Source organism: Bombus bifarius, unplaced genomic scaffold, assembly GCF_011952205.1.
Source record: "Bombus bifarius isolate JDL3187 unplaced genomic scaffold, Bbif_JDL3187 scf7180000008148, whole genome shotgun sequence".
Taxonomy (NCBI): domain Eukaryota; kingdom Metazoa; phylum Arthropoda; class Insecta; order Hymenoptera; family Apidae; genus Bombus; species Bombus bifarius.
The window spans coordinates 866256-887529 of NW_022884475.1; the positions used below are offsets into that span (position 1 = coordinate 866256).

The following is a 21274-nucleotide window of genomic DNA, read 5'->3' on the forward strand; positions in this document are numbered from 1 at the left end:
GCGTGGAACGCTGTCGTGCAAAAGGATCGTTCAACTCCCTTTCTGTTTGATAAATACGACGAGATATCAAGACTACCGGGAATTTTTGGTGCTAGATAATTGCGAAAAATTCATACGTGTCTCAGTTAAGAAAGAAAATTGAAAGCTTATGGAGAATCAGCGATAGAAGTTAGTAGAATGTTGAAAGGGAAAATTTGTTTTTATATTTGTCGAATTAAAAATACCTCTGTCTAGATCTAATTTAACGTTCCTACAGAATCATATTGTAGCTTTTCACTCACGAATAATTACTAATTAGTAACCCAAAACAAAATTACAAAAATAAATTCAAACAGGGAAACGGAGCAGTAGCACTAAACACTATCTTATACACAGAATGAAAGAAGTGCAAAGACCTTAAACTAGTATAAAATCGTCCAAAAACGACTAAGACGAAGCAACGATCGATAGGATGGAAAAAAATGAGTGGAAATATCGCAAACCAGAAGAAGGGAATGTCATGGAGAAGCGTAAGGGGCAAAAACGAAACGCTTGCAGAGAAAGAACTTGAAAAACAAAAAACGAAGAAACGGCGATGAAACCGGAAGGAATTGTGCAATTAAGAAAAAAAATTAACAGAGTAGCTGCGTCCACTGGCAACGAAAATGGAAAAGTGAAGAAAGAAAGTAAAACACGCGACCTTATTAATATTCTTATCGTACGATGTCATGAGCGTAACGTAGCGACTGTCTAGTCTGCTTCGCGGAGGCCTCTTGATCCCGGTAATTTGCATAAAGGCACGTCCCAGAGCCGGCGAAACGATCAATCAAGTCGGCACGAGAGGAACAACCATTGTCATCCTTTCGACGTCGACCTTAGACGTCGACGACGATAGCAGAGGAATGGGGATCACCGTCTAGAAGCTCGTGAATCTCCTTAGTTCGTTCTGATCGACCGCAATCTACACCGGCGCGAAGCTCTTGCACGCCTCGGTGAATCTTAAATTGACCGCACTTTCGCGTCGAGAATCATATTAGCCGGCTAGAGCTTCCGCTTTTGCGCGCTTTGCCGCGTAATAGCCAGCTGTTTGCATGCAAATATGCCTCGCGGTGTATTTCGCTGTATACGCGTACGCACATATTGCACATGCACACTTGCTAACTTTGAATAGAATTCTCTTTTTCTCTCGACCTTTTATTCCTATTTTCATCCCTCTGCTTTTCCTTCTGTTCCTTTTTCGCGCGAAGGTTGAGAATTCAAAGTGAAGTTAGATATTAGTGTATTATGAGTTGAATATTCTAACGAGATTGTAGGAAATTGTTAAAAAGCTGTCAGGAATATGGCGAGGAAAGGAATGGTACTCGAGGATAGTTTTTAATAAATTAGGACTTGGAGTGGATTTTGACGTGTTTTAACAAGCATTTAGTTTATCGAATATTTTGTATAAATAAAATATACGGCAATATAGTTAGATTTGATCTTTCTGGAGTAATCTACAATTTTTTTAATCGCTTTTTCTTTTTGAATTCTAAATCAAGTTTATGTATAAGCTACGAACTATATAGGTAATGTCTTAGATCTTGAAACAAAGATCATATATTGTGGTACTGATTTAGTTATAACCGTGTCATTTTTCATCACTTATCTATGTTATATAATCTAAATCAAATAGTTCAAAATCCTTTTTCCTTGGCAATATTGTAGGTACAAAAATTAAAAAATTACTTTTCACCGTATAATTTCCTATATGCCAATGGTACCTGTAGTATAGAATTTAAGAGCAATTTCCGTTTGTAAATAATTACTAACAGCGTACGTCCATATTGTCTCTGTATAGGGCAATTTAATTGCCATTAGGCAATAGACATACTGGAACAAATAAACAATAACACTTTTTTTAACAGTAACGATTCTTATTCGAAACATAAAGTATATTTTTGTAATAAATATAACAAGAACATCTAGAAAACATATATATTCTTTATTTATTATGCAAGTTATCTAGGAATAAACAGAATTGATACTTACAATACTTGTAAATTTAATTGAACAGCACATTCGGTTTTCTCTACAACTAAGAGGTAAAAGCGTACAGGCTTTTGTACAAATACAATTGCTTTTCTGTCAAATTTCGACTGTATTAGTGCAAAAAATAGAAAATATTAGGATGCATCTGAATTATTGTACGCTTAAGATATTATAACGATCAAAACAAATGAAATTTTGTCCGAAGTTCTTTCTTGCTCCCAAAGAATCTGTTTGCCATTTACAGTGTTGCCTACAAGAAGCCTTCAATTAAGGACTTCACTAAATACAAATTGCGCAAAGTAATTTCAGAACATGCGTCTAAGAGTGTATAAAAAGAATACCTTCGCATCTTACGGAATTTTACGAAATTTTGCACGCCTGTAAATTTTGAGGAATTTAACTGATTTAAAAACGATGGGCTCGAGAAATAAATTCTAAATTAACTCTAAGAAATGGTCGTAGGGATCGTAGAGATCGTAGGAGTTCCATAGAACTCTCGAAACAGATTCGACGGACCACAATATTAGAGAATCGCGTGGAAGCTCGATCGCGACGCTCTACTGTTTGGCATAGCTTGCAAATCTCCGCGTGCGATAAATCGCGCCCCATGGTCTGGAGCAAGTGAAGTGGTTAATTGAGGCTCCGGTGAGGAACTGGTTTTGGCAACGGGCCAAAGTGACTGATCGTACACGTGGAACAGAAAAGCGAAGGTTACTGATCCCGACGACTCGATAATTTCACCGATCATACCATCTTCCACTCTTTTCCTTTCTTTTTATTTGTTACACGAACGTTTCGCCAAGATCTATATATACATAGCGATTATTCCAATTTTTAAGTACAATATTCCGAACAAACTACTAAATAATATGTACGAATCATTTAAATGAGCCTGAACGTCACTTAAATCCATTTGGAAACGTGGTCGAGTTCAGGAAATTATTTACAAAAATCTATTCGTGGAAAATTCGATGAATTACTACAACAGCGTCGTGTCGTTAAAATCGAATTTTCGGAAAGCTGTGAATAATTTCTGCCGGTGAAATTGTTGCCATCAGCGATCGACTGACCGTTTTCGTTTTAGCGACGTTTAATTTTAGTTACGATTCATGTGGAAATTGCTTTCCGAAGAATTACGCGATCTACGCCACGTCCGCGCGTTATTATACGATGCTTGATGAATTGCCGATAAAAATTCGTGAAAATACACAGCTCACGAAAGTATTTGAGCACCTCTGGACACCTGTTACGAATATATTACGTGCGAAATACATACTGATAGTTATGTATATAAATAATTATGTATGAAAAATTTTGAAATTTCATTAGCACCGTTGTAAGTGGACTACGGATTTTTATGCATTAATAAAAAACTCAAAGATGCAAAAATACAAAAGATATTCAAGGCGAAATAGTTGTTATAAGATTTAATGGCGGGAATAAATCTTTGTGCAAGTTAATTACGTTGATAAAAATATGAAATAGCATAAAAATCCAAAGTCTAATTATTAATAAATTAAAAACAAATTTGAAGATGTACTATTGCATAAATTAAATGGTATTTGGTACAAGTACGAGTATACCTATGTTTCACAGAGATTACACAAGTATTTAAAGTGCATTGTTTAAGTTGAATTAAGAGCTTTTACTGTAATTTAATAATACGTGTAATTTTATTTATTATTTGAAACATGAGATATCTTTATGTTTGAATAATTTCTTGCTCCAAATTAAATTAAATTTTAATTTTCTAAGATGCTTAACAAACCTCTGATATTTTATTCATAGCTGCCTTCCTGCAGATTGCTCATTCCAACAACAATATTCTAGTTACATATAACTTGGAAAGCTTTAAAGTAAACGCAAACAACCTGCAGAATTCACCGGAATAGCGTCCAACTCTGCTATAATTACACAAATTTGTTTCACAATCACGACACTATTACACACCCGAATAAATTTCTTCGAATCGACAATTTTGTAAAATCTAATATTGCAACGATTCCATATTTATAACTTTCTCCGTAACCCAAATTCAATTATTCGCAAGTAAAAAATAGATTAATTTTAATAAAATTGTAAATCTATATCATTCCAATTACCTTCTGCAAATATAGAGCTAAATTATAATTTCTTAAAATTTCGTCTAGTTCATTTTGGTTTCAGACCGTTCGTGAATAAGAGACGAATTACAAATCCCAAACCTAGCCCATACTAATTGCCTTCAACCATCATATAAGTATTGTACGACTTAATTTCTCCCAATTTAATCATCTTAATATTCCATTGCCCTTTTGAGCGTATAAACAATTTAGTATGTGCGCAGGACAATTTTACGACGAGTTGTTAAATTCTTGATAATTTGAAAAAGCTAGAACTTTCGTGTAAAAGCTTTTTACCGCGCTAAGTGGTTCCTCTGAGGCTTACACGAATATTGAAGCCACTTAGTCCATGACAAACAACGCAGCGGACAATCAAGACATGAAAATTTCATCAGCGCAGCTTTCCGGAACGAACAAGAATAGATTCATCGGAACTTTCCCGTCCAGAAATACAAATCACCAGATATACAAGCAACTAGAAGCGTGGCTTTACCCTTGTTTACATTTATTACCCCCGGTGTTGCAGTTTATCGTGTTCACTATTAATTTTCACAATCTATACTTTGTACGAACAAAAATAAACTTATGATTGGTCAAATTTCATCAAGGAAGTTAAATTACTGTATAAAATAGTATAATGTTACCTCCTTAACGCACAAAGTTTTTTTCTGTTTGCTAATGAAAATAATTACATTTCATTATAACAAAGAAGTGAAAACGAAGATGAGTAGATACTATGTGCTTTATAAGATATAATATACGGGGTGGTTGGTAACTGGAGGTACAAGCGGAAAGGGGATGATTCTACGCAAAAAAAGAAGTCGAAAATATAGAATAAAAATTTTTCGTTTGAGGCTTTGTTTTCGAGAAAATCGACTTTGAATTTTCGCTCGGTACACGTGCGGTACGTTATAACGGATCTCACTGTAGATCGTTGTTTCGATGGAAAAATTAAAAAAAAATTTGTATTCTATATTTTCGACTTCTTTTTTCGCGTAGAATCACTCCCTTTCCGCTTGTACCATCAGTTACCAACCACCCTGTATATTTTCGTGTAATATATCATAAAATACACTGTCCTATGTGATGATTAAAAATATTTCTGTCTGTTTCATCGTGTTTTTCTTTTATAAATATTTTATATTGAAATTAAAAATTGAAAATTAAGATCAGAAAAAATATTGTATTATAATTTATTATTAAAATATTGATATCGAGTTTACGAAGCATAGAAAATATCGAATTTTCGTTCAATTTCCCAATGTTAAAAGAGTAACATGATGTTTTCTCAGAACGAAGCCGATAAAATCATTCAACGATACCAGTAACAAACGGGCTAGCTGCGATAAATAGCAACAAATAGGTGAACGATTTAATCGGTGGTTATAAACGATCGAACTAAGCGGCTTATGCGCGGTGAATAATGATATAATTCAAATAAAACGAGGAAATCGTATTAACAACGAATGCATTTGTTGTAATCGTATACAGTCATAATCCCAAATCAGACGTACCATGTTATTTCAAGGACGGATTTAAACTCGAAGAGAGGGCTACTGAAACGTATAAAGAATTACAGTAATTTCATTTTTAAGCTAATTCTTCGATTTTTCAAAACTAAACGGAAAGCTAATTTTAGTAAAATGATATTAGACATATAAATAGTGATATAATAACGACGTAAAGAATTCTAAAACTGCTCTCCAGTAAAAAGTGGAAAATGTAACTTAACTTCCAGCCTCTTCGTATGGAACCGTATAATAATACTTTAATTTATTTCAATAGAAATACGCAGAGGAAAAGAGCAAAAAAATAATTAGCCGAATTATCCTACATTTTAATAACGTAGAAGAGAAATACAATTTTTGGAAATCAAAATGCAGGTGAAGTTTTATTTCCGTGATCAAATTAATTTAATATTCCCGCTCTCTATGTATTTCTCTTTCGAATCTATCGTTTCGATCCCACTGAAAAAAGGAAAGCACTTGAGATTTTTATTGATAGAACGATTGAAAAGAGGCGCGCGATTAATGAAATCACTGCAATAGTAAGTTGTATTGTAAGTCGGCTTGATTCGATCTTTAATTTATATCCCAGTCGCAACGAACTAATTAGAATGAACAACTGTTAAATCCAGGATGGTTGCGGCAGCAGCCAATTAAACCGGGAAATCGAGTTAACCTCGTATTCTTATTTCTCTGTGCGGATATTGACTTACCTGAGATAAAACCGCAAGATTAAATTGACTTAACTCGCTCTCGTTCTCGAGGACTCGTGTATCAAACTACGTGTACATTTACATCGTTGCTGCTCTGCAGACGACGTAATATGTTCTCTCTGGCTCCATTCATTGAAATTTAACGCGTTATACGAAGTTCCAGGGCCGTCTTTCATAATTCAACTAATATTATTAGCGAAATTTTACAAGCGACAAATGTAAGTTATCAGCATCATAAATGGTCTTGCAGAATGTTAACAAGTTTGATAATAAAGCATATAACCAACTTTGATAATGAAACAAACGAACAAGTTTATCACTGGCGCCAATTTTTCCCTAAAATATACCAATACACTAATAAAATATGAATATATACTAATAATCTTAACAAACAATCTATACTATTAATAATCATTAAACTAGGAACGCTTATGTACCGATTCATACTTGTATCAATATAACTAAAGAAATTGGATAATAGATACTCTACTTTGAATATTACATTATATTATATTTTTATACATTATACATTATATACATTCTGTACATTTGTGCATCTTCGAATTGCTCCAAAAATGCATAAACATCCGCAGTTTAATAAGCATAAAATAGATAAGGCTATCATTAAAAAATCTATAAAGAATACTATTAAACATCCTCCAAATTTTGCACTTGTTCTAAACCCTGTTCATCCGAAAGCACGAAGTGTAGCAATAAAAACCTCTCGAAGCACAAATGGGAGCTGAACGAAACAAAATAAAAGTAGTCGAATGAAGATCCGATAGAAAGACGGAGAATTCCAGTCAGCAACTTGAAAACTCCGCCCCTATTCGCGACTTGCGATACAGTTTGTCGAATAACGGTTTGTTATGCCAGCCAACTGGAAGATCAAGAGGTGTTATTCCATTTTCCGGTCTTACGGGCGCAAGTTTTTCCATTCCTGGTGTCTGCTTGATTTATAGCCACCCTATACTTTCTTGTATACAATAAGTATGGGCACGGGCCCAGCTTCTTCCATGTACAGTACTGTGCAACCTGATAGTCGGATCCAGATTGGCCAGGGTGAAGGACGTTCCTTAAGCCTCGCACGTCCCTGGAATTCCCGATTCCCAGCTTTCTGTCTATCCCGTTCCTGCCAGCCTCGACTCCAACCATATTTCTTCGTTCCCCCGAATAACTAGAAGGGAAAAGGAACGAAGACGGAGAAGCATTGGTCTGGCAATCCAAGGTTTATCGATATATGGTGCAATTAATTTGAACGAGATAAGTGGATAACGAAATATGGGGCTACGGCGCGAAACAACCCTTCAACTGTGTTTGCAACGTATCGAGGTCTATTTTATTCAAACGTTGTATCCTCGTTTGATATAAACCCTGATCCGGGATAGGATCCCTGGTTTTATTATGAAATATCGCTCTTGTTTCGTATGTTTTCGACAGATCGATCTTTTTACGATATTCTGTCCATGCCGGGTAGGTTTTACGGGTCTGCGACGTGCTGAATTGATAATTTTTTTTACTGATTTATAACTTGTAATATTTGGAAAATTCTGAAAATTGTTGTTTGTAAGAAAAATATATAACATTCGAAATGCAGCAGGTTAGAAAGGTAATGATCTTCTCTTGTAGCTTCTATTTTGTATTAATGTTTGTATATTAGATGTATTGCATATAATATTTCTCTAACTTGTGCAGAGAGTATATCACTACCAGTATTTATAAAGTTACGATATTAGCATCTGAAGTTATGTAAAAGAAATCACGTCTAAATAATTTCTGACACGAAAGGTATTTGTATTTTTTAAGTTGACTTTGGTATTTTTTATTAAAAACACTAAAAGCTTTATTTAATACAAGATTTTGATATTACCATATAAAAATGCTATTATAGTCATTTCTAGATAGAATTTGAAATCCCCATTTTTCTGTATAGAATATTCAATTACTTACAAACTCAATACCGGGTTTAACTCATTTTTGCACAAATATTTGCACTTTTCGCACCAAATTACAGATTTTTACTGTCATAAAAAAATATATACATTCAGAATGCAACACGGAACATAGATGAGCAGTCATTACAGTGTTAGTAATATACATACAGTCAGTATAAAAAGTATTCGTACAGTAATTAATTTTAGCAAAAATATTATAGAACAACCTTTAATTAACGAAATTCTAACAAATAAAAATATGTATATGTTTCTACAAGTCTGCAGAAAAGTTCATAAAAATAATATGAGATATCTACATACTTTGCGAAAATATTAACAAATATCAGAAAAGTGACAAAAATATGTGCGTGATAAGTATTCGTACAGTTATAGTTTAATGAGAAAAATTAATAAGGCTTACCTAATATTTAGGAGAAGAAATCATATTATCATGTAAGTTTAATTATTTTAGTACTTAGGAGGGTTTCTTTTTTATCTTATTACGACTTGAAGCCGTCGTGATCTTGAATTTATTAAATTGATGGATACTTTACTTGAAATATTTTTCTATTCTCCTAACAGAATTCTCTTTAAATCATTTCTTATTGAAATATGGTGACTCGGTATTTTTCGTTTCAGGTGATCCAATATGTTTTCAACAATGTTTATATCTAGGGATTGTGAAGGTGTTTTTAGGTGTTTTTGAACATTGTAAGAATCCACGCTTTCGTATTAGTAGCATTTTGCTTCGGTTCGTTATCTTGCATCAGGACGAAATTATCTTTCAACCCCATTTCTTCTGCACTTAGATTATTTCTTAAAATGTTTTTATACATTTTATTCTATGAAGAGGTAACGCTCGTTACGCATATATTATTACCATTTTCTACATATTTATTGATATCTTCATAAAGGAAGTAAGTATCGCTTTTTTCTTCGTTTGAAAATTATTCTAGGTACCTGTAAGAATATGTATATACGTTTTATATCTTAAAATTTTCCTACCAAATGATGCTCTACAATAATTTTATTAAAGTTACGTACTGTACGAATACTTCTTACACCGATTGTATAAGTAGGTGAAGTTTTTCATGATAAGTTGATTGCGGATTTCTATGCATATATAGAAAATTTGAAAGTATAAAATTATGAAAAAACACACAAATATCCAAAGTATAATACTTTCTATAATACCTGATAAATAGAACAATTTTCTAGCGAGATTCTACACTTTTTAATCATCTTCTGAAAAGTATGAATTTGTATCAAAATCTGCAATCTAATGACAAGCATCCAAATACTTTCATCAGCCACTGTAACTTCGTTGCAACTAAAACATATAGCAGCGCTAATCGTTATGCTAACGCCAACGACTTAGAAGTATCATGCGAATAGTCGTTGCAAATGACGATAGAAGCGTGGACAAGTTGATAAGATCGTTGTACGAAGAACAGGACAGTCGTGAATAATCCAGGACGAATGATACAATTTGTCAAGCGCATTAAGCGCGTCAACGCGTGTCGCGACTGATGCGTAATAATAATAATAACGAGAGTTGGCTAACGATGGTAATTTTTGCTTTGCAGAGGCCGAAGTGAGATCACCACGATTTACCGGCTCTGGTTGGCTGGCGTTCCCCGCTTTAAAGGCTGCTTACAAGCACGTCCAATTAGAACTGGAATTCCGGCCCGAGGCTTGGGACGGTATACTGCTGCTAGCCGGCGAGAGGGACGATCTTCAGGGTGACTTCATGGCCTTGATTCTGCATCACGGCTTCATCGAGTTCAGGTAACGATATTACTTCGTTAATCGCGGGTTCACCATCGTCGAAGCGGCGATGCAAAGTGCTGCGGTAAATGTAAATAGTTTAGGCGGAGCGTAGAGTCCGAGATCGATCAGAGTTTCAGTGTGGTTCCCAATGTAATCGGGGTTGAGACGAAAAGGGGGCTGAAACAAGTTGTTTAAGTCGAATGATAATTGGAAATTTACGAACTTCCTGTCTTTTTTTATATCGTTGCGAGTTCATAGACTGAGTCTTTTGGTAGAATTTCAGTTTAAAAGTTTGGAAATTTTAAAGTTTCTTCGTAGTTTTTACAGGTAAAATTATTAGTTCAGAAATTTAGGACTTTAAGTTTTCATGCATACTATTATCGTAAAACTACAAATTCAATTCGAGAATATATTCTTGCTCTTAAATTCTACTGAAACTGACATATCTAAATTTACGTTAACTTATATATCTTTCGATTAAGTTATATCGTATAAATTAAATTATAGAAGCATAAATTTCCACGCGTATCCACAATCTAATCGTTATCAGTTCTCCACACAGTTCTTACAAAATTTCAATTTAAATTCGAAAGTAATGTATTCCACGCAAACTGACAAACATCTAAATACGCAACAATCCAGATACCTAAAATTATTCGGTCGGCGTTAATACCATCGATAACGTCAATAAACCGCGCTAACTTCTGCAGTCCGCTAAATAATTGATTCGATGAAGATCGCGAAAACCAATGAAAAAGAGGAAACGGAAATCGAAGTCCGTGGCCGATGAACAAGCGCATCGATGGAACTCGATCGATCGGAACAGCATAACGAGTTGCTTGTTTGCCGCAAACTGCACAATCTCGTTGATGCTATGTATCACTGTATTATGCCAACTTTCCGCAACTTCCTCCAATATAACGGAAGTTTCCCTGGAAACCTCACTGCCCCATTAACGGTAGGACATCAAAGGAATAGCGCGAAACCACGATTTGCTTCAATTTACTGCGAGACACATTTGCTCTATCGGGGCCAGGGTGTGATCGATAAAGTTCGATGAAACTTGTCGCGAAGACGCGCTCGTCTACTCTCGAAGAATTAATTTTCCATCGTTGGAACGTCGGCAGGATACTCGCGTGTTACTGTCGCGTGCATACGGCTACTTGATCTACGTTTAGGCGACTCAAAGGACTTCCTTTCTTTACATTTGTCTTATTATACTGATTTGAAATTTTAAGAATATGTAAAATTAATGTATTGATTAGATATTATCAATTATTAATCGAACACTTGGAAATGTTGCAAAATAGATTATTAGGAACGTATTCAATAGCTGTATCGACTTTGTAATTATTGTAAAATTGAATATTACGAAATGAATTTGAAATTTTAGGAATGTTTAAGATAGATAATATATCGATCGACTATTATAAAATTATTGAATAAATGTTGTAAAATATTATGAAATTAATTAGTACGAAATTAAGTTAAAATTTCGAAAATATATAAAATATAAAATACATGAGATCAGAAATGAACATACAAAATTTTAATTCGAGTGGCGCTTTAGGTCAACGATCAAAGGTGCACGATCAAAGAATAATTTGTCTAAAATCTCTCTTCATAATTAATTTTCTTCATTTCAATAAAAAATGTTAGGAGTAATAATTTTGGAAGTTATTCCTTTTTAATTCAGTTTATATCCGAGTCTGCTGCGAAACTTTAGTTCCTATTTATCGTAGCGTGTACTTTGCTGCGTTTGCAGTCTGCTTTTAAAAGGATTTTTAATTATTCGTGGGTTGTTCGCGTGTGGATTTCGTTTGGGAAATTTTCGTTCTCGTTTGTTTCGTGGCCTTGCAACAAGCACTGGAAATAGTGAAGTGGCGAGAATAGACTTATTATTCGTAATGATCACAAGGAAGTCAAAGAGGTTCGTGAAGATCGGAGCTTTGAAGTACGGAACAAGAGAGCTGAGGATAGAGAAAGTGAGATTGGAACAGGTGCAATCGGAAAAAATGATTGGATTTTCTCAAATGATGTTAATTTAGTAGTGTATTATATAATATATAATAAGATAACAAGCCAGAGAACATATACAAAATATAAAAAAAAGAAATCAGTATATTATACATATAAATATATACAGAAAATATGCCAACAATGAGCATATGCGTGCATGAAAATCTACAAAAAGCGCATGAATATAAATTACAAATTACAAATTTCGTAATATGCAAGATACTATATTTTTACAATTTCCAACTCGAACAATTTATGTCCCAGACAGCGGAACAATTTACATTTAATGAATTAAATGATAATATAAATTGAACAAATACTAAAATAAATTGATAAATTAAACGACTTAAATAATAGATGAAATAAATGCAACTTATTAATAATTAAATCCTTGTATTCCAATCGAACGAGGGAGATTCCTACGAGAAACGAGCAACGACTGCAATATATCGTTTGATTTCAACTCGCTTTAATAATTCATATCGCAAACAGAAACAATTTAAATGTGCCAGCTAGAAACAAACACATGAAATAATTAAAAAACTCAAACACGCACATTAACTGACAGTTATTAATGATTGAACTTCCAAATTTCAATTATAGATCAGTCGCGCTAAATAACTTGAAAAATCTTTCATATAAGCTCATCCATCGGTAAAACAATTTCCCGAACGAAAATTCTCATGAAAAACGATCCATGCTCTCGCATCCCGCTGACAGAAATTAAAATAGTCTTACCTTCTCACGATAGCCATTATCTGAATGAATTTCACTTCTTGTCACGTGAAAACTAGCCTTAAGACCTCGTTAAAGCATCGCGTTCGCCAGCAGTATATTTCCCTAACGGTGGAGGAAGGAAACGTGAGAAAGTGAAGAACTTTTCCGGAGCTGTTCTTCACGGCATACGCTGTTCACCAGCCACTATAACATCGGTGTCGTCGTTTGAATGCGTCGTTCGACGCTGTCGTTAATTAAGAATTCCGCTCATAAGCTAATTTTTCGTGCACAGCTAATAACTCGTGAGTAGTAGCCGTGGCCGGGGGCCGATTTATGAATTCGGAGATTCGAGTCTCACCCGGAAGTTCGCCACGTCGACGTGCTGATCGTATTTCCTAACGCTAGCGTTGTCGTTTACCGTTCCAGTCGAAGTTTTCATTAGCTACGGCTTACGAAGCGCTTTGCAAACTCCGTTGCGAGTTTTTCACTGGAATACAAGGTGTTACATTTTAATTTAAACTCTACGTCTTTGAAAATACCCGCGGAGTTAGGAAAAATATTTTCTTCCCAGTGTAACGTAACGTTCTTTCATGCTTTGTAAATTCTGTTGTAAGAATTTCTCTCTCGAGAATAGCGCGTGTCCCTTTAATTTAAAATTATTAATTAGGAAAAATATTCTTTGACAGAGTAGCACGATCATTCGGAAACCTGCAATTTTAGGCTTTAGGGACTTCGAACGTTGGAAAGTCTACTACAAAAGTTTTTCTTTGCGCTGTACGACATTTTATTTCTTCAAAAATTTGTTGCTTTAGAGATTTGAAAGTTTACTAAAAATTCGTTAAACCGTTTTAATTTAAAATCTTATATACAAATTATAAATATACAAATTATAAATATTCTATCCCGATTTAACGTATATTTTTGTCCGAAGTTTAGAACAATTCATATAGATTTGAAACGATTGCAGAATTTAGAAATTGTGGGTTTTGAGAAACTCCCTTACCAGAATTTCCCTTTGAACATACACATATAAAAATGTCTGTATAATTGGCAAAAATATTTTAGTGTGACGTACACACATTGTTTCGTTAAATATTAAATAAATTTCATATCTTGAAGCGCGCATCCACCAACTCAAGAGTTAAAAAAAGTTTCTAGTTAATTATCGAAATAACCGCGTCGAAAGAATCGAAACACATTCTCTATAGATATTTCGTTTGAATAAAGAGCGTAATTTATTCAACGTTGCCGCGATAATCGTTCATTGTTCGTCGATTTCGTTTCCATAATTCATTAACCGTGTATCAAACGATTGATCGTGGAATTTATCGTTCTGCTGAACATATATCAATGCAGAACGTCGAATGCATTAATCAATCGAAGAATTGACAAAACTCATCTGAATGGCAGATGAAAAGCTAAATCAAGCTTACTCTATCTCGATCGCTAAAACGCCAGCTTTACGTTTAATAATCGACCATTATCAATTCCTTCAAAATCGCAAAATTTAAGATTTCGTTATTAGAAGTACTTCTAACGTTATTGTGCGGTAACAACGAACCAAGTGTTTCTAAAAATTCCAATTTTATAATTTTCTAAAACATCCATTACCTTCTATCGAAAAAATTCATCATCAATTAATCAGAACCATCAAAGTTTCATATCACGATCAGTTTTATCATTGGCAGCGAAATATACCAATCCCTGCGATATCTGTAAGATTCAATATTTCATCACTGGAAACTCGTTGATAAGAAATCAAGCATTTCTAAAAATTCCAATTTCTTAAATCTCGTTCAATAGAATATCTGTTATTTTCCATTCCAAAAATTCTTCACCGATTAATTACATTTCCTGCATCAAAAATTCTTAATCAATAAGTTGGAACCATTAAAAATCTCAATATACAAGCCGACCTGTCACTTACAGCAAAATATGCCAATTTCTATGATATCTTCAAGATTCGATATTCCTCCTTTAGCGACACACGTCCAAGCAAATGTGTTTAAAAAATTCCAATTACATGAATTTCATTTTCCGAAATATCGAAAAATCTTCTATTCGAAAAATTCTTCACCGATTAATCACAACCACTAAAGATTTCCATCCACAAAAATGTTCAGTCAACCTGTTATTAATCACACTTGCGCACACAGTTCAGTTCGGTCACAATATATCAGCGATATAAAGTACCGTCCTGAGTAGAAACGGCGATGATTTGAGCGGGCGTCGCTTTCAGATGAAATGAAATCTTCTCGCAAGCCAGCCGAGCCTGAAAGAAGCATCCGCGTGATCCTATATGCGGCCATGTAGTTACCGTTCGCTTTCAACGTTGGAACAAAATCTCGCCGCCCGAGTTTTCCGGCTTACCTATCCAATCTGAGTGGTCTTTTCTTCGGTTAAGCCGCGTGCACGTATCCCGTCGCTGCGAGGCTGTGTCTTTCGACCAGGATGAAGGGAGGATGGGGTTAGTCAGACGAGGATTCTCTCTCGTCGAAAGCTCAAAGAATCACTTTCACGTACACGGATGTCCGCATTACGGTTACATGCACGGTCGAACGACGAGCGTGCTCGAAACGGAAGTAATATCGCGTGAGCCGAGGATCGGACGAAAATAGAAATTGGGTCCTGGATAGTGTCCAAAAGATTCTGTTAAAGAAACCGTGTGGATTCGCTGCTGTTCTCTTTTCTTCTCGCCCAGTCGCGTGAAATATGTGTTGGGAGCGGATGAAACTATTTAACACTTGACCTGCTAAGGTATACAGTGGCTACAAAAGGTATTATTTGTATACCAGAGCGTTTATTATTGCATCTACATACTGGATATATAATTTTGTATCATTCAGTAGCACCTTCGTATGGTTGCAGAAATTTCGTACTGTGGGAACGAAATATAATACCTAATGAAAATAATGCTTCCATAGCTATAAAAAATCTGCCCTATCGAAAGAAAATTTCCAGTAATAGATAAGGGCACATAAAAGAAAATTTCAAATACAAAAAAGCAGACGCTACGGGAAAATCATCGTTTAAATGAAAGGGAACAATGCAACGTAAAATAATGCACGGAAAAGATAATTTTTTTAATAAAAATAATAGAGCAATAATGCAACTAAAAATGAATTAGAAAGACACAGGAGAGGAAGTAGAAAACACAGGAGAAACAGCAGTTAGAGGGCATTAAAAAGGAAATTCAAAGGTGACAAAGGTCAGCTGAATAACATCAGAAAAAAAATTCACCGATAAAAAATATCCGATCGATCCATCGATAAATAATCCCAGCTATGAAAAACAAACAATGGAAAGAACGTCGAAAAGAAATTCAATAGTGAAAATAATTCCGTCTATCGCAGTTCTTGCCCACGACGTCGTTCGCGTGGTCTACTAATGTACGAAACAATTTTTAAGCAGGCAAATTTTTATGAATGAAACACCTACGTATCGTTCATACTAACAGTTATCTTCCGCAGTAAAAAGTATTAAATTGTAAAAAGGTTCTTGACCTGGGAGCGCATACAACTCAGATGCCAGGTTATTTCTCAGCTTCTACAAAACGGATCAAGATGAAACATATCCCATTTTCTTTCCTAGACACTAGGCTACAGATAGATAAAACCTCATCAAAATATGTTCAGTAGTTCTTACGTGATGCGAGTACAAACAGACAAACAAACAGCAGAGGAAAATTCCAAAAATTAATTTTTTTGATTCCATAGCTTCTGAGCTACTCGTGCATTGCTGTTTCTTTTTATTATTTGATGTGCAGATAAACTTCTATTTTATCATATGTATATAGATAGCGCAAATTATTACCAAATCAGCATAATACCATAAAACAGAAAAAAAATAAGAAAAAGCTATAAATATAACAATATAAAAAAAATAAAATAATACCATACGTGTACCAAATTTCTTGGCTGTTATGCAGAAATAAAGAACACATTTATCTATCTAGTATCACCACTAGTATGAAAAATAGAAAAATGAGAAATGTAAGAAAATTATCTTAACTCCTTACTCTTTGTCAAAGTTATCGAACTCCTAACCAAAATTACAATAATATCTACGAAATTCCAAAAATACTTAATCGATCATAAATTAATTACTACGTCAGCAATCGTGATTCACCGCTCATGCGAGGCATGTAGCCACAAGTACGTGACTTCTGTGCAATGACGCGAGCGTCGCGAAAATGTCAAGTGCATCTTGCATACCGGGGTCACCATATCGCGAGGAAGTATTCACTCGAACAAGGTCAGGGTCACGACCCCTTGCGATCTTCGCCACCGGAGGAATTTTTAATTATTTCGCACACATTTTTGAAAACTGCCAACAAGGCCAACGTACACGACTTTTCGAACGATAAAAATCGCCATTTCCTCCGCTGTTTCTGCTTTTATCTTCGTACTTTAAGGGACACTAGATTCTCCCGGATATTATCTCGCAACAATGGCCGGAATTGAATTTCCGCCTTTTCGTTTCGGCTTCGAGTATCCTCTGGCTCGCTAATCGGCTTTTCTCACGATCGCTACGAATGCAGAATGCATAGTGTAGCTTGCGTCGCTATTTAATGTAAACCATTTCGGACCACGTATTCGTAATAGTAACAAAAACGACCCGTTGTCACGAATATATTTTTTAAATGCCACTTTGTATGGTGCGTAAAAAATAAAAAACTTTGAGATATATGTATATTGCAAGGGAAGAAATTCTGTTGTGCTAAGCTTCCGGTATAGGTCGTTACGAGTAAGAATTCGTAAATAAAAATAAACTGCACTTACAGTTATGTGATTTTATATCGTTCTCTATACGCGATGCTTCTATTCGTATTTTAAAAATTGTGTGTGCAAAATGTTTACAATGTTAGGCATCACAAATTATTTTCATTATTTGCTTAATTTTTATCGTAATACGAAATTAAGTATAATAGAGAGTTTAATATTTTTTTTACTAATGACTCTTCGTCTTTTTCCTTTTCCCATTCTTATTATCTGTTTCTCACAAGTGGAAATGCAAATTTAAAAAATGCTATTCAATAAATAAGATAAAATTTATTGACTACCAAATGAGAATGTACGATATTAATAGTTAATATTCATCTCGAAAAGATGATATAATTAATTATAAATTCCAAGATTCATTTTAAAGACTGTGTCACTATTATGCTGTTTATTTTTCAATTTATGAAGTTGATCGGTATAACTATCAGAAATATAGGGAATTGTTATATCTATAAAACGATATAGGCCTTATTCTCGTTAGATTAGAATCAAAATTGACAAGGTACTTGTGGTCAGCCTTAAAACTTACAAGTAGCGGACGCGTGCGGTAAGCAGCGTGTTATTAATTACGTGCTTCGACTGTGTGGGATTAACGCTGCAGTCAGCGTAACTCGTTAAAATTTCTCATTACCATGTCGTTTACCCTCCGACAGTGATAATTACCACAACTTAGAACTCAACCCCTTGCCACCGTGACTAAGCACGCTCCTTTCTGTCCTTCGTTGTTCTCGTGCAGAATCGTTTCGAAAAATAAACTGAAGTATTAAATAATTATTATTGCAACGATAGATTAATAGAGACAGATAATTTGTTATGCATAATTATTTCAGACGTGATTATTAATTATTCTCGGATCGTTCGAATGTAAATGAGGTTAAAAGTTAGAAGTATGAGACACTTTTAATCTTAATTGCTATGATATGGAGATACGTCTACTATAATAATAATAATAATAATAATATATATAGTAATAATGTATATTACAAAGTACTCTATTACAAAATTTAGATCTGAACTTAAGATAATTACTGACATTATAAACTTAAGTTAATTGTCGGAGTTATAATTATGAAGCTCAACCTAATTCATGATTATTAAAGATTTTTATAATGTTTGAAATAATCCAAGTTATCGTAATAATAGTCAGGAATTACAATTAAAGTTAAATAAAAAAACTAATAGATTAATAACGAACATGATCGTGTGCTTAAAATGCTATCCAAAGTTTTTTATCTATTAGAATATGCATACATTCTCTTTACAATATCATTCCTATGAAAAACGTTTAATTAAAATTCATACCACGAGGAGACATTTACAACCAAATTACCAATTATTCGAATAGTTCGTAAACATTTTGCCTCGAAGGCGAAACTAAACCCTGGAAGTATACCCTAACAAGTACAATGGTGACCCCTCTAATTCTACGCTTTACAGAACTCCATTAACGTTATACCGGGGAAAATTTAAATCACGCGAATATGTGAATGTCGCAACTGTGAAAATACAGTTTAGATGGTTGAACGTAACACGACTTTGTGAACATACTTTGTGAACAACCACTTCAAACTAATACACACCTATTCCTGCTTTCTACTGGAAAGTTACCAAAAATATAACGAAATCTCTCACAGATTGCTTTTTTAAAACAATTAAAATAAAATAATTGAAAAATGAATAACATTTTACTGTAGCATTTCAGGATTAATAGCAAAATTACTATACTGATGAAAATGACCAATTCGTAATTTCTGCATAGAAATTTTATAGATTTATTACGGTGCATTCTTTTTAGAATTTAAATAATTTTTTATCCGGTATACGTCTTGTTTTCATTACATCATAAATTTTTCACGTATCTTTCTTTTTATTTCTTTCGTATAGTACAATAGAAGGCTGTTAGAACTATCTCTAATTAAAGAAATAATATCAAATATTTCGTTCCACCCCACTATACACATTCAACCAGAGAAGTATAATAAAATCCTAACAATTCAAGAAATCGTTTCGGGTATAGTTAGCATCGTAATCGGTTTAACATTCAATTTCTGGTCGCGGCGCTAATATTCTTGGACCGTTTCCATGACATCGGACATTATCGTCGTACCGGAAGGAGCGAAAGAATCGGTGAAGACAATGACGGACATACGGCATTCTATCTACCATATACAATCGATGCGTTGCACCGTACACCGCAAACGAGTAATTGCAGCGTCGGGTTTCGTTTCAACAAATTCTTCCTCTCTTCTCATCGGCAAAAATTTCGAGGATATTGGTGAGAACTCGCCTCGCGCGAAGGCTTGCTCGTCATGACTATTAATCTCGTGCTTCCAACCTCTGATTGACGTCCCTGTTATGGAATAGTTAATAGATATAATGCTTTTTCATTCTCGCGTCGACGCGCGCGTAAATTCTGTATTATCGACTCAGCAGATCATTGTTTAAGAATATCGCGAGATTGAAACGTGGGATTAGCTAGTTTATACATTGAAACGTTCAAATTGAAAATGATCGATCGATCATGGCAATCGGAAATCGCTCAATAATTTTTAAATATTGTTCCGTGTTCCGTTTTGAATTGGGAAAAGTTTTTCAAACGATAAAAATAGTAATTGCGTGATGGTGCGATTCCAAGTGCATAAATGGATTTCTAAATGTCTCGATCTATTATGAGTATGTATAGAAATGTATTTTAACGTTCGAATCTGTTGGAAGTACAGAAATATTTTGTATAATATAAACTTTTGTAAAATTCAGCTTCCTATTCATAGCCACAAATATTTTATTTTTTGTATTCATTCGTGGTATTTAATCGTCTTATGGGTGAGGATACAAACTTGCATTATAGAAATCAATACCTTGCACGTTTAAAAGATCTCCAGATGTGCATTAAGAATCCATCAAAGTGTTCGAAACTGTATATTTTCATAAATTATATGAAATTCACTTTAATTTCATCTTTAATTATCCGATGCTTCGACTGAAAAAGTTCAAAGCGCTCGAAAGACTATTTTTCACGATAGAGAAACATGTTTCAGATTCACGTACCACGCGATTCATTATACCGGAAATAAGTTTTTCTAACAGTCTACGAACGATTTTTGCACCAATGAAACCTTACAGATCCGTGTTTGAGATACTGGACCGACTTCATACGTTTCTCTGTTTCGCGGGAAACCACACTTCCTGCTGGTAGATAAATGGCGTTACTCGAACAATGAGGGATACGTAATTGGAAAAATTGAAGTGAAACGTTGAAACAGAAGAAAAATCGAAGGCAATAATCGGATAAGAATTGCAATCTTTTTGACAATCGAATAAAATTCTTACTATTTCATGACTGTATATTAAAAATATATCGTCCTATCCATGTTCGAAAGGGAATAAATGCTTTGTTCGTCTTTAATTCCAAACCTATAAAACACTTACGATCGGAAAGCTTAATATTCTGTCACAAAATTTAATATTCTGTATTAAAGATTACACAAATGTGTAAAATGTATAAAATGTGCTAAAATGTCATACATAATCTCACGATCTCGAGTTTTAACTTTTCTCCCAATCTACATTATATAATTATATATAAATCATACAAGAAATTATGATACAAATGCCGGGAAAATATGCTGAAATCAAATTATTATGCAAATATTGCAGAAAAATTTACGACACAGATACCAAAAAAATAAGCTGCAATTCTACGAGACTTTTAACATTAAAACAAAG

At 34.2% G+C, this 21274-nt stretch overlaps 1 protein-coding gene across 3 annotated transcripts in view; it reads left to right on the plus strand.

The window, feature by feature from the left end:
- LOC117208630 (pikachurin-like) overlaps positions 1 to 21274 on the plus strand; it is a 264459-nt gene that overhangs the window by 184253 nt on the left and 58932 nt on the right. For all 3 annotated transcript variants that reach the window (XM_033449890.1, XM_033449888.1, XM_033449891.1), the window contains exon 6: positions 9848 to 10049. In XM_033449890.1, coding sequence (XP_033305781.1) covers positions 9848 to 10049 — 202 coding nt within the window. The remainder of the gene's footprint in view (positions 1 to 9847; positions 10050 to 21274) is intronic.